Source organism: Arachis ipaensis, chromosome B09, assembly GCF_000816755.2.
Source record: "Arachis ipaensis cultivar K30076 chromosome B09, Araip1.1, whole genome shotgun sequence".
Taxonomy (NCBI): Eukaryota; Viridiplantae; Streptophyta; class Magnoliopsida; order Fabales; family Fabaceae; genus Arachis; species Arachis ipaensis.
This window is the reverse complement of record NC_029793.2, coordinates 17,471,373-17,483,979: the sequence shown is the minus strand read 5'-3', so window position 1 is coordinate 17,483,979 and position 12,607 is coordinate 17,471,373. Positions and strand designations below refer to the sequence as shown.

At 38.4% G+C, this 12,607-nt stretch overlaps 1 protein-coding gene across 3 annotated transcripts in view; it reads right to left on the bottom strand.

Annotated features, from left to right (window-relative positions):
• Positions 1–1,899, bottom strand: part of LOC107619768 (U-box domain-containing protein 52) — a 6,975-nt gene extending 5,076 nt beyond the window's left edge. For 2 of the 3 annotated variants that reach the window (XM_016322053.2, XM_021111635.1), the window contains exon 1: positions 1,112–1,899. In XM_016322053.2, the coding sequence (XP_016177539.1) occupies positions 1,112–1,292 (181 nt within the window). In that variant the 5' untranslated portion in view covers positions 1,293–1,899. The remainder of the gene's footprint in view (positions 1–1,111) is intronic. The other variant, XM_021111636.1, reaches the window with a different exon arrangement.

Sequence of the window (12,607 nt, the reverse complement as noted above, 5' to 3'; positions counted from 1 at the left end):
AATTATAATTTTTACTGCTGTCCAAAAAAAATTATAATAGAAAAAGAGGTATTTTTGGAAGAAAAAATCGAATCTTAATCAAAAGATTAAAATATAATGAAATAAAATGTTTGAGATAAAAATATAAAGTTTCAAACATTAAGAACGAAATTAAGACTTAACCCAAATGTTATAAACTAAATAATACTTTATCCTTATTCAACAAAGAATGAATTATTGAGTTTGTTTATTACGGCTCTAATGCATGTAACAAATATTTTATGTGAATAATATATTGTTCTAAAAGTGATCAAAATAATAATGTCACTAATAAAAGATTTAGAAAACATTAAAGTTTACATAAAAAGACATACAAAACTATATGTGAATAAAGTCTTTGTGAATAATTTATCTATCTAAAGATAAGAAGAATTAATAATTGATATTAACCAACAACTGATGAAAATCCCAAATAGTGCCAAATTAAATCAACATAAATAATTATCCATCATGATTTTTTAACTTCCATACAATTATTTTATTGCTTAATGCTATAGGTGTAAACTTTAATTTTATTGCAATCTCAGTTACAATTGTAAACAATTTAATTAAGGTTTAATTACTCTGTTGGTCCTATAATTTTGCGAAATTTTCAATTAGGTTCCTATACTTTTTTTTTTCTTTTAATTGAGTCCTTGCACAAATTTTTTTTTAATTGGGTCCCTACACTTTTTTTTTTCTTTTTATTTAGGTCTCTATACCAATTCTTTTTTTTTTAGTTAGGTCCCTATAAAATTAAGTCAATTATTATTAAAAGGGACTTAATTGAAAAAAAATTTAGTGCAAAGACCCAATTAAAAAAAAAGTATAGGGACCTAATTGAAAATTTCACGAAACTATAGGACCAACAGAATAATTAAACCTTTAATTAAATGGATGTGAGAAATTATTAGCTATGCTTCCAAGGTTCAAAAACCACCACCAAAGGAGGAGGTGAGAAATTATTGAATGCCTCTAGAGAACATGTAATGTGTACTTTTTCAAAAACTTTATTTTATATTTAACATATAAGTATTGAAAATATAGAAATGTGTTTATGTTATTAAAATTTAAGAAGCACAAGGAAACCTACGATGGTACAAACGATTGGTCTGAACGTGAATGAGAATGCAAGAGGAATTCTTCTTCAGAATATGTTCTACGGCCCACTGGATGGCGTATTGGCTTTTCCGGCCACTGGTCACGGCGATCACAGTCGTAGGGCCACCACTATTTTTAGGCTTAGCTGATGCTGATTTTCTGAAATCTACCATTACTGATGGTGGCTGGTGTGGTTTGGGGTAGATTATTGGAATCAAAATTCACGTTTGAAGATACCCAAAAGAATAAAAAATAAAAAATAAAAAACTATTGGTGATGACAAAATATGTTGTCCTTCTCCTATGTATTTTATTTGTCATATTTGCTATATATGGATCAAATATTGTTACTAACCGCTCCGAAATTTGTCATGCTTATTCCTTTGTTGATCTGGACTCAAGGATTTGTTGGAGTTAGTTTCCAAAACATTTTTGTGCTATCTACATGACGTTACTAAAGTCGGTTTTGTTTTTTTATTTTATTTTATTTTTTCACTTTCTGTTTTCTCTGTTTCTAATTGTTGGCAAAACAATTTAATAGCCACAGTTATGAGAGTTGGACAGAATATTCAATGGAATTAACCGAAAATTGGCCACAAAAATCAATGCAATTCAAGATTAAAAAAAATACCGTTGCAGTCGAAACTCGAAAGTCGAAACAGTTGAAAATTAAAAAAATTAATATATAATCTTTGGATAGTTGGTAATTTGAAAGTATTCATATGTCAAGCAATCAAATGATGGTCAGCACCTAAAATCTAAAGATATTAATGTTTGATGTGCCATGTGTTGATCCAAAGAAATAGTCAAATCGAAAAATATTAAGTATGGGTTTTCGAGAAAATGTACTTAGGAGGTTAAGTTTGGGAGTTGCTGACACGGAAATTGTTTCCAATTACTTTGTCGAAATCGAAGAAGCTAAGTCGAGAGGGAGATTCGATTTGAAGGAGGACTTTCGCAGATTTAGTCGAGTGGTCAAAGAAGTGAGCATGTTAGTGGATAATTAATGAGTAAAGTACCAACCCGGTCCCTGTCCATTTCCCAAAATGTCAAGACGATCACCAAAAACACGTTCCATTACGGTCCCTGACCCTGAACTCCGTCTGCCAACCCGGTCCTTCTGTCATCTTCACGGCGGAAAGTCGACGGAAAATACTGAGGTGTGAAGGCTTGGGTATGACACGGATGGCTCGGATTGTTACGTGGAAGATAGAATCCTACATGGCAAGATGAAATGGACAGGGGCCTTTCTGTCCTCGTCCACAACACAAAAACGATGGCATTTTGAGGTTTCCAGGCGTCGTTTGGTTTCGCGCCTTATATGTTATCCCCTAAAGACCCCTTGTCTCTGTAATACAATTATATTCTAAACCCTAGCAGACAGCTCTCTTCTCCATCAAGGCAGTGGTGACTAGTGAAAATCTTGGTGACAAGGTTTCTGACGAAGCTCTTGACGGAGACGTGGACGGTTGTTGGACAACGCTCTTGACGGAAGTTGGACGGTTCGGCACACAGCATTGATTGCTGAGGTAGGTGTCGTTAATGTCGCTTTCACTGTTTTGCTTGTGTGTGGTCCTCATTCTACCATTCTTGTTTGCATTCAGCGTTGGTGGGGGTAGAGAGAGGTTAAAAAAGTGTTTCTGTTGCCATATCCTAGGAGTTTTATGTATTTAAATAAAATGAAAGTGTAGAGATGAGTTAAAATATTAGTGATAGTTGGAACAGATTATTAGGATTGGCTGTTAAATTGATGTAAGATTGAAGAAACTGTGTTGCATGTTTAAATTTTTTATTTAGGAGTTAACAAAATTTTATTGCACTTTTCCAGATGTCTGAATGTCTGGTTACCCCTGTGTTTCACCATGGGGGGAATTTCACGAAGGACAGTGAAGGAAATCTTAGGTACATGGATGGAAAAGTTCATAGGTGGCCACCAATGGATGTTGACCTGATTAATTACTTTGATCTAGTTGTTTTGTTTAAAGAGTTAGGCTATGTGGAGTTTAAGGCAATGTACTGGTGTGATATGACTGCCTCTGATATGGAATCTGGCCTTCATGCCATTCATGGGGATAAAGAAATTAACGAACTGAGGGAGGGGATTGATAAGAACAGGCACACAGATGAATTTTACATCTACTTTGATCATCCTGTGGACTTGCCAGAGGTAGTTGGTGAGGGAGTTGTGGAGGAGGATGTGATTGCCAGTGATGTCAATTCGCTTAAGTCATCATCATCTTCCTCGGATGATGGATACGAAAGCGCTGAGGATGAGGCTTACAAACCGCCTCCTCCTGGTTATGAGTCTGATGACAGTGGGAGTGATGACAGTTTGAATAGGAGGAAGAACAAGCAGAAGACTCGAGTTAAAGAGAAGGTGTCACTTAAAGGAAGAAAAAAAACTGGTGTGGCTAAGAAGAAGGGGACTAAGTCAGCAGAAGATGGGCCAAAAATGTCCCCTAAAATAGCTAAGAGAAGGGCTAGTAGAAAATACTCTGGTGCTAGGAGAAAACATGTGCTAAAGGATGGGCTTGGTAGGCAAGATATGCAGGGGGAGAACAGTGGGCCTGGGCCAGATCTGGGAGGCCCAAGAAGCTCCAGACAACATGGGCCTGCTGGGCAGGATACAATAAATGCTGCTAATGGAGGTGAAGACCATGTACCAGACCCAACTGCAGCAGAGCTGGAGAGTGAGTATGAGAAACCTTATGAGTATGAAAGTGATGTGTTCAACAGTCCAGTTTCATCTGGAGATGAGGGTAAAACAGCCTATGATACTTTTGATGAGGACACTGGATATGGTGAGGTCCAATTTAAGGTTGGACAGTTGTTCCCCACCATGGAGTCATTCAAGAAGGCCCTGAAAGATTATTTTGTTCACGAGGGTAAAGATGTTCTATATATTAAGAATGAGAAGCTGAGGGTGAGAGCAGCTTGTGCAGGTGAAAAATGTCCTTGGCTAGTTTTTATAAGCTGGAACAGTTCAAAAGGTTGCTTTCAGATCAAAACTCTTTACAATGAACACAACTGTGGAAGGGATTTTGGTAGCAACTTGGCTGACAGAGCATGTGTCACTGATAAGTTAGTTAAGAAGCTCTTTACAGAGCCTGACCTGAAGCTAGGTGCAGCCAGGGATCATATCATAGATGAATACAATGTGAAAGTGAATCTTAGAATGGTAGCTAGAGCATTGAAGGTTGCGAGAGAGGTTGTCATTGGGAGTGAAAAGGCACAGTATGGAAAGACACGGGATTACCTGATGGAATTGCATAGAAGTAACCCAGGATCAACTGCCTTGATGGAAGTAATTCCCCAACCTGAATCCCTGCCACTATTCGATAGGTTATACATTAGTTTGGATGCCTGCAAGAAGGGGTTTAAGGAGGGATATAGGCCACTAATAGGGTTGGATGGCTGCTTCTTGAAGGGTCGTTATGGTGGCCAGCTTCTAAGTGCGGTGGGTCAAGACGCAAATAACCACTTCTATGTCATTGCATATGCAGTGGTCCCGAATGAATGCAAGGAGACATGGAAGTGGTTTTTAACTTTACTGAAAGAAGACCTGGGTGAAGTTCCACAACATGGCTGGAACTTTATTTCCGACCAACAAAAAGTAAGTTAATTATGTTAAGTTATTTAACAAGTATACCTTATTATCATAATTAAATTATTTTAAGTTAATTACATGTTCTGTTAAATGTCACATGTTCAGTTTACCTTTTACTGATATTAAACACACTGATATTGTGTTATGAATCTGCCATAGGGTTTGGAGCTGGCAATGAAGGAAGTTAACCCTACTGCCCATCACTGAAACTGTGTTCTTCATATTTGGAAGAACTTTATAAAACATTTCAAAGATGAACAAACAAAGTAGATGGTATGGGAGTGCCTCGTTGTACAACAATTTAAGAATTCAGAAGTGCAATGGAGAAATTAAAGAACATGAATGAGGGAGCCTGGGAGTATCTACAGAGGTTTGACCCGGGTGTGTGGTGCAAGGCCTACTTCAGCCATGGACCCAAGGTTGATAACATAAGGAACAATATGTGTGAGGTGTGGAATGCAAAAATTGTTGAATACAGGAAGAAGCCAATTCTGTCAATGTGTGAAGACTTGAGGTGTTACATCATGAGGAAAAGGGCTATGCACAAGAAGAGACTGGAGCACCACACTGGTATCTTGGCCCCTGTGCAGCAGAAGAAGCTTGACTAGTTTATCAAGCCCAAGAGTACCAAGTGGAGAGCAACCTGGGCTGGTGATTCTGATAGAGTTTTGTTCGAGGTTCATATGCAAAGGCACAAAGTGGGAGTAAACTTACAAAGCAAGACATGTACTTGCAATGTGTGGCAGCTAACTGGTATACAATTCATCGTCTTATATGGCTGGTTTAGTTATCAAATGCTGAGTCTTTAACTACTTAATATTTTTTTAACATCATCTGTGTGCAGGTATGCCTTGCAGACATGCGGTTGCAGCCATGACTAAGATGGGGTTGAAGCCAGAGGACTTTGTGCATAAATGGCTCACTATGGATGCTATCAGATCAGCCTATTCTGTCTGCATTAATCCAGTTAACAGTGAAGAATACTGGAACCCAACTGATTCACCACAACCACTACCTCCCCCAATTAAGAAAGCTGCACATCGTCCAAAGATGAAGAGAAAAGTCGATTCTGTGGAGACAGAGATGAATTCCCACAAAGCCAAAAAGTCATTCGAAGTGACTTGTAACAGGTGTGGCCAAAAGGGTCATTACTATAAAACATGCTCCAATCCATCCAAAGACCCAAATTGGAAGCCTATGACCAAGAAGGAAAGGAGGAATTTGAAGCAGTCTGCTCCAACAGTGGACTCTGCTAGCACCACCCAGGTTTGCCTGCTTTAGGGATCGATTTGTCATATTTTTATAATGGTTAGGGATTTAAGTGTCACATGATAGATTGGTTATGGATTTAATTGTTATTGCAAAGATTGATCCAGTACTTAAATGTCTGTTCTGTATGATGACCCACATAGAACCAGGTTGGTGAGGAAAACAACATGACTACTAGTGTTGAAGGTACAATCTTGGATCCTGTGGTAAGTAGTTTGTAGGATTAATTTGTTTACATATTCACATGAGTTCTATTGTTGACTCTAGATTGAGATAGAGTACTATTCATGAATGTAGACAAAGGCAAAAAAAACAAAAAAAAAAAACTACCTAAATCAACACCAAAGGAAGGTACAACACTGGGACAAGGAGATGAAATTCCTCTTTCACAGTCTGCTCTCCAACCAAAAGTTGTAAGTGACCAGAATAATTCACAATTGCATTATAAATAGCAATGTCTTAGTTTTACTTTTTGTTTCATATAATGCAATCTTGTTGGTTTGCAGGGAGCATCTGAGACCCCCATCTTCAATAATCCACCTCCACAAAGGATGAAGCAACTAATTGTTAGGCCACCAATCTCCTCCCCCTTTGTTCAAGCTTCTGTGGTGAATCAGATTCCCCCAATCATTGGACCTCACTTCAGGCCTTCCACTCCTACCAACACAGAAATTCCACCCAACAATGATACTAATGTTCCTACTGGATCAAGGATGCCTAAACCAAGTCAACAACATGGTCTTAGTGCCGAGACAATGGCCGCAGCAGTTTCTGGGACTGCATCAAAACTATTCAAGTTCATTCCCACTCCTGGATTTAGGCCTCCTAGGAAGAACTAGAAGTGTGGTCCTAAGTTTATGTCAAGTTAAAAGAAGATGCTGACTTTTTGATAAACTAGCTTATATATAGTCACCACAAACAATTTTATGCTTTCTATTTTGATAGCATATGTGAATTAAGGGCCTATAATACTCTTTTTTTTGTCTTGCTATATGTTGCCCACTTTTGGAGTTATTTTGTGAACAACATGTTGACATTTGGTGGCTGTTTGCAGTTGTTAATGTTACATATTACTGTTAGTTATTACTGGATTGATTTTCATGGTATGAAATGATTCAAGTATAACACATTCTACTTTTTGACACAATGAAACTTTTCCAAACAACCAACACAGCTGTTTCATTTAATAAACTCGGATTTACACTGTTAACTGATACAATACAACTATTTCAGCAACAAGAACTTCCAACACAAAACCAACAAGATACACTAACTATCTGCTATCCACTCTAAAGGAGATAATTTGCACATACAACTCTAAAGACAAACACAACAACTATCAATGGATAACTAAACCACCTATTACACTTAACGTGGCTAGAATTTTTCAACTGCAACTCTAACCCAGAAACTCTGTCCTCTAGCTTTGTCACTTTCTCCTCCATCCAAACGGTTGCATCCAAAAAATGATTTTGCTTTCGATTCCGACCATAAGGACTGCCATCATTTACTTGCTCCTCTTCAAACAGTGAAACATATTCATCCAACCATTGAAAATATTTGCAATGACCTTGTGCAGTCTGCACAATAAAAAGAAAGAAAACTCAAATTATTAATGCAGAGATGCCTGCTACAGATCTTGGCATGAATAGCAACATAACTAACTGTTTCATACCTTAAAATTTAGGCATCTAAAGAATAGCTTTTTAGGGTTCGACTGTGTTGATGACATGAATAAAATTGCATGCATCCCACAATTGCATTTCGGGGCAACGAATCTTTTCTTCATCCTCGCTCCAGCACTACCAACGGAGCTCACAGAAATACTCCTGCCCTCATCGTCCGACGCATCTCTTCCAATCCCACGATCTCTGCTATTGCTCATGGTGGTATCAGTTTCATAAACAAAACAGGGAAGATAGACGACCAGGCTCGTCTAATAAAGACGCCTGGAACCCTCAAAACGCCATCGTTTTTGTGTTGTGGACGAGGACAGAAAGACCCCTGTCCATTTCATCTTGCCATGTAGGATTCTATCTTCCACGTAACAATCCGAGCCATCCGTGTCATACCCAAGCCTTCACACCTCAGCATTTTCCGTCGACTTTCCGCCGTGGAGGTGACAGAAGGACCGGGTTGGTAGATGGAGTTCAGGGTCAAGGACCGTAATGGAACGTATTTTTGATTAAGGATTGTCTTGACATTTTGGGAAATGGACAGGGACCGGGTTGGTACTTTACTCATAATTAATCACATGGGGAATATCTATAATCGTATAGCGGGAACAGTTACCAAGGGCGGTTGTATTTCAAAATTGTAATTTATTTTAATTATAATTAATTGTAATTAATGTGATTCGATTTACCGTTATGTAAGGTTAGCTTATAAATACTAGGAAACTTCAGTGAAAAGAGGTTGGAACTTTCACTCAGAAAAGAACACTCTAAGCATTCTCACATCTCAGCGATTTCCTGAGTTTGCGATCGAGTCACACTTTCTGTAGGGTTCCTTCCATCTTCTTTATTCAATTTATTTTTTCTTTTCTGTAAAACTTAATATTTCAATTAAGTTAATTCTTCAAGTGTTCTTTAATTCTTTTGTTCCACTTTTCTACACTTTATTCTTTTTTATTAGTCTCTCAATTTAATTTGACTTATTGTTATTGCTTTTCTTTTTATTTAAGAACTTTAATTTCCGAATTGTATTTATCAACTTTACGAATTTATTTTATTTTTCATTATCAAAATTAGTCTAATTGAAGACAGTTTGATGCACTTCTAGAAAACTGGTACTCGCACAGAGGAGTTGGTTTTGCTCCCAGACTATTAGAATTGAACCACCATCGATTTGTTAAAAAATTGACAAAACAAATTGGTACGCCCGGTGGGACAGTTTTTAAGTCGAAGTGTGTCAAAAATAATTACTTTCTAGTAATTTCTTAGTGTACGCAATTACGAAGTGGGAAGATCATTCACATGGCTGATGAATTATCAAATGTGAATGGTGGTTTTTCCACCAGTGATAGTATACCGGTATCCGTACAATAAGCCGACGTGTCTTCACGTTCGGAAGGTGCAATCGGAACTGAAAGCATAGTCGTCACGACTATTCAAACTGGAAATGTTAGCGTAATACGCATCCACGTGGCCCTGCGCCACCGTTTCAACCTCCATTAACCGCTGGTTGGCCCCCTTATGGTCTTCCTGCTGGTTACACCCCACCAGTGGGTGGGTTTGTCCCGCCTATCCGTTTTGGGAATGCAAATAGAGTAAATATTATGCAAAACCCACAACAACACTCTGAGTATTCTCGTGAGTATCATGTGGGCTCCACTTCGAATGCTGCGAGTTCAATGGCAGCGTATCGACAACAAGTGGAGGAAAGTCATCATGATTTGGTTAATTTATTGACTCAGCAAATGACTATAATTCTGAATCCGATGATGGCCAATCATGAATCGAGATTCGAGCGTCTTGCTAGACAAGTCGAGAGGATCACTCGAATCGTCAATTATGATGAAGGCGAAAGGCATAATGCTCGAGGAACTAATGAGGGGATGAAAAATATTTTTCAAAATGAAAATCATGTTCCAAATCGTGAAAATCTTCGCATAGTTCATCGACATGAGAATGCTGATAATGTTTTACATGGATTGCGAGGTGATCGTTATCAGGTCACCCAAATTGTAGAAGAAGTGTTAAATCGGGTTGGATTGAATGTTGGTTTTATGAATCAGCCACATTTTGTCTCGACTTTTCCCCAAGTAGTTCAAATGGCTGAAGTGCCAAGAGGGATAAAAAATCCGAAAATAACTACAAAATTTGCTGGAGAAGTTGGAGAATCAACAACTGAACATGTTGCTCGTTATTTGGTCGAGATTGGAAACTTAGCAAATGATGAAAATTTGAAAATGAAAATTTTTTCCGTCGTCATTAACGAAGAATGCATTTACATGGTTTTCGAATCTTAGACCAAATTCGATTACAACATGGAATCAGTTGGAAACTGCTTTTCACGCTCAGTTTTATCGAGGAAAAATGAACGTAGCAGTTACTGATTTAGTAGCTTTGACACGTGAAGATGGTGAAACCATTGATGATTATTTAATACGTTTCAAAAATGCTAGAAGTAGGTGCTATGTCACATTGCCTGAAAATGAGATAGTGAAAATAGCAACTATGGGGTTAGGATTTTATATGCGCAGAAAGTTGCTTAATGTGCATATTCCTGATTTGGCTCATTTGGCTGAAAATGTTCGGCAAACTGAGTTAATGAAAAAGGAAAAAGAAAAATATAGAACCGAACAAAGGTCAGAGAGTAAACCATTTACTCGAAAGGAGAAGGTTGCTTATGTAACCATGGAGTCCTCAGAGGAAGAAATTGATTTCGAAACAGAAGTCGATTTGGCCGAACTTAAGAAGGGCCCTCCATATGTTTGTTCTTTGTTGAAAAAACTCCCTGGTAGTGAAAAGTCGAATGATTCAAAACTTAAAAGTGGAAAGAAATATAGTTTTGATATTTCGAAATCTGATCAGATTTTTGATGTGTTGCTTAAAGATAAACAATTGGTTTTGCCTGAGGGTAGAACATTACTTTCCTTGAAGGATTTGAAAGGAAAGCCTTACTGCAAATTTCACCAAGCAACAAGTCATTTGACTAACAGTTGTATTCGTTTCAGGGATTTGATACAGGAGGCAATAATGGAAGGACGTTTGAAATTTGATGATGGCAAAAAGGAAATGATGATTGATGTAGATCCCTTCGAAACTGATGCCAGTTATGTGGAACCCTGCTTTGGAGTGAATATGGTGGGGATGTCTTATGATTTTGATGTGGCTTTTGATGATTTTGAGTCACAAGTAAGAGCTGTGTACCCTAGAACAGGGGATGGTTTGTTGGACTTCTTGGTTTAGAAAAAAATCAAAATCGGGACGTATCTCTGTGTCCACGGTGTAACGTTGTTTTTGATGCTGAAGTGGCGGCAATCTTTGAAAAGGAAAGAATGAAGAAAGAATTAGCCCACAGGGAGGAACAAGCACGTCAAAGACAATCAATTCAATGTGTAGAAGCTTCTAGTTCAAAAATTCCTCTACATGATGTGGATACACCTTTGAGTCGATCTCAGGCTATTGGTGTTCAGTGGATCAGAAACTGTCAAGAGTTTCAAAGGCATGATCACTTGTATCGACGCAATCCTCAATGGGGACATAGAGCGCCGTCTCAAAATTAGTATGCCGCTTTTCGAGGACGAGCCAGAGGATACCCGAGAGGAAGAGAAGGAAGGAGAAGTTTCCATCAGAATAAGAAACTTTAAATTGATACAGGGAAGGAAGCAAGCAAGGGGGCAACTCCTTCGGTGCATTCCCGAATTGTCTTTCCTTCTGATGGAGAGACTTATCCTAAAGAGATTCCATCACCAGCCAAGATGGACAAAGGGAAGGCAATCGCTCAGTCTTCTGGGGTAGATAAACATAAAGATGTTGATGTCGATGAGGAATACTTCGACAAAAGAGATGATGACATGGTGGGGACGATTTCGATAATCCCTACCGAGTACCTTGGGGAGTGTGAAGGTAATCCGGATGAGGATTACGATTAGGAAGACGAAGAAGCTTTTTCTTTTATTCGCATAGAAGATGAACCAGGTGTCTTCCTTCGCCCTACTGAAAAGCAAATGTCTCATTTGCATCATCTTCACATTGTTGCTGTTGTAAATGGTTACAAGATAAACAAGGTACTGATTGATGGTGGGGCAGCAATAAGTCTTTTGCCTGAAAGGATGCTAGGAAAAGTAGGGAAACATGTTAGTGAGTTGGTCCCTACGAATATTGCTGTAACTAATTTTAGTGGGGATTCCACGACAGCGATAGGGCTGGTTACCTTAATTGTGAAGGTGGGATCATCGGAGAGACATTCAGTGTTTGTGGTGGTGCCATCGAAGGCAAGTTATAACGTCTTACTTGGGAGAGATTGGATTCATGGAGTAAGTGCGGTGCCGTCTACGGTGCATCAAAGTGTGCTTCTATGGACTGAGGAAGGCAAGCCTGAAATTGTCAAAGCAGATTTGAGTCTTCATGTCGAACAAATGCATGCCAATTTTAGGATATATAATCGCAAGTTGAAGCCTTTAAATGTTGATCGATCTCTGAATCCTTACAATTGTGAAGGTTGTTATTTGACTTCGGAGGGACTGTCGGTGAAGTTGCGCTACCCAGACATGCCCTATGAACCAACAGGTTGGGATTGTGATTCTTGAAGGCCTCAAAAACTGAACCATGGACCAGGTTGAGGAAGTTTCCGATTACCTGGTGATGAGCGGATATTTTATACGCTTTTTGGTGATATTTTCATGTAGTTTTTAGTATGATTTAGTTACTTTTTATTATATTTTTATTAGTTTTTATGCAAAAATCACATTTCTGGACTTTACTATGAGTTTGTGTGTCTTTTTGTAATTTCAGGAATTTTCTGGCTGAAATTGAGGGACCTGAGCAAAAATCTGATTCAGAGGCTGAGAAAGGACTACAGATGCCGTTGGATTCTGACCTCCTTGCACTCGAAATGAATTTTTTGGAGCTACAGAAGTCCAATTGACACGCTCTCAATTGCGTTG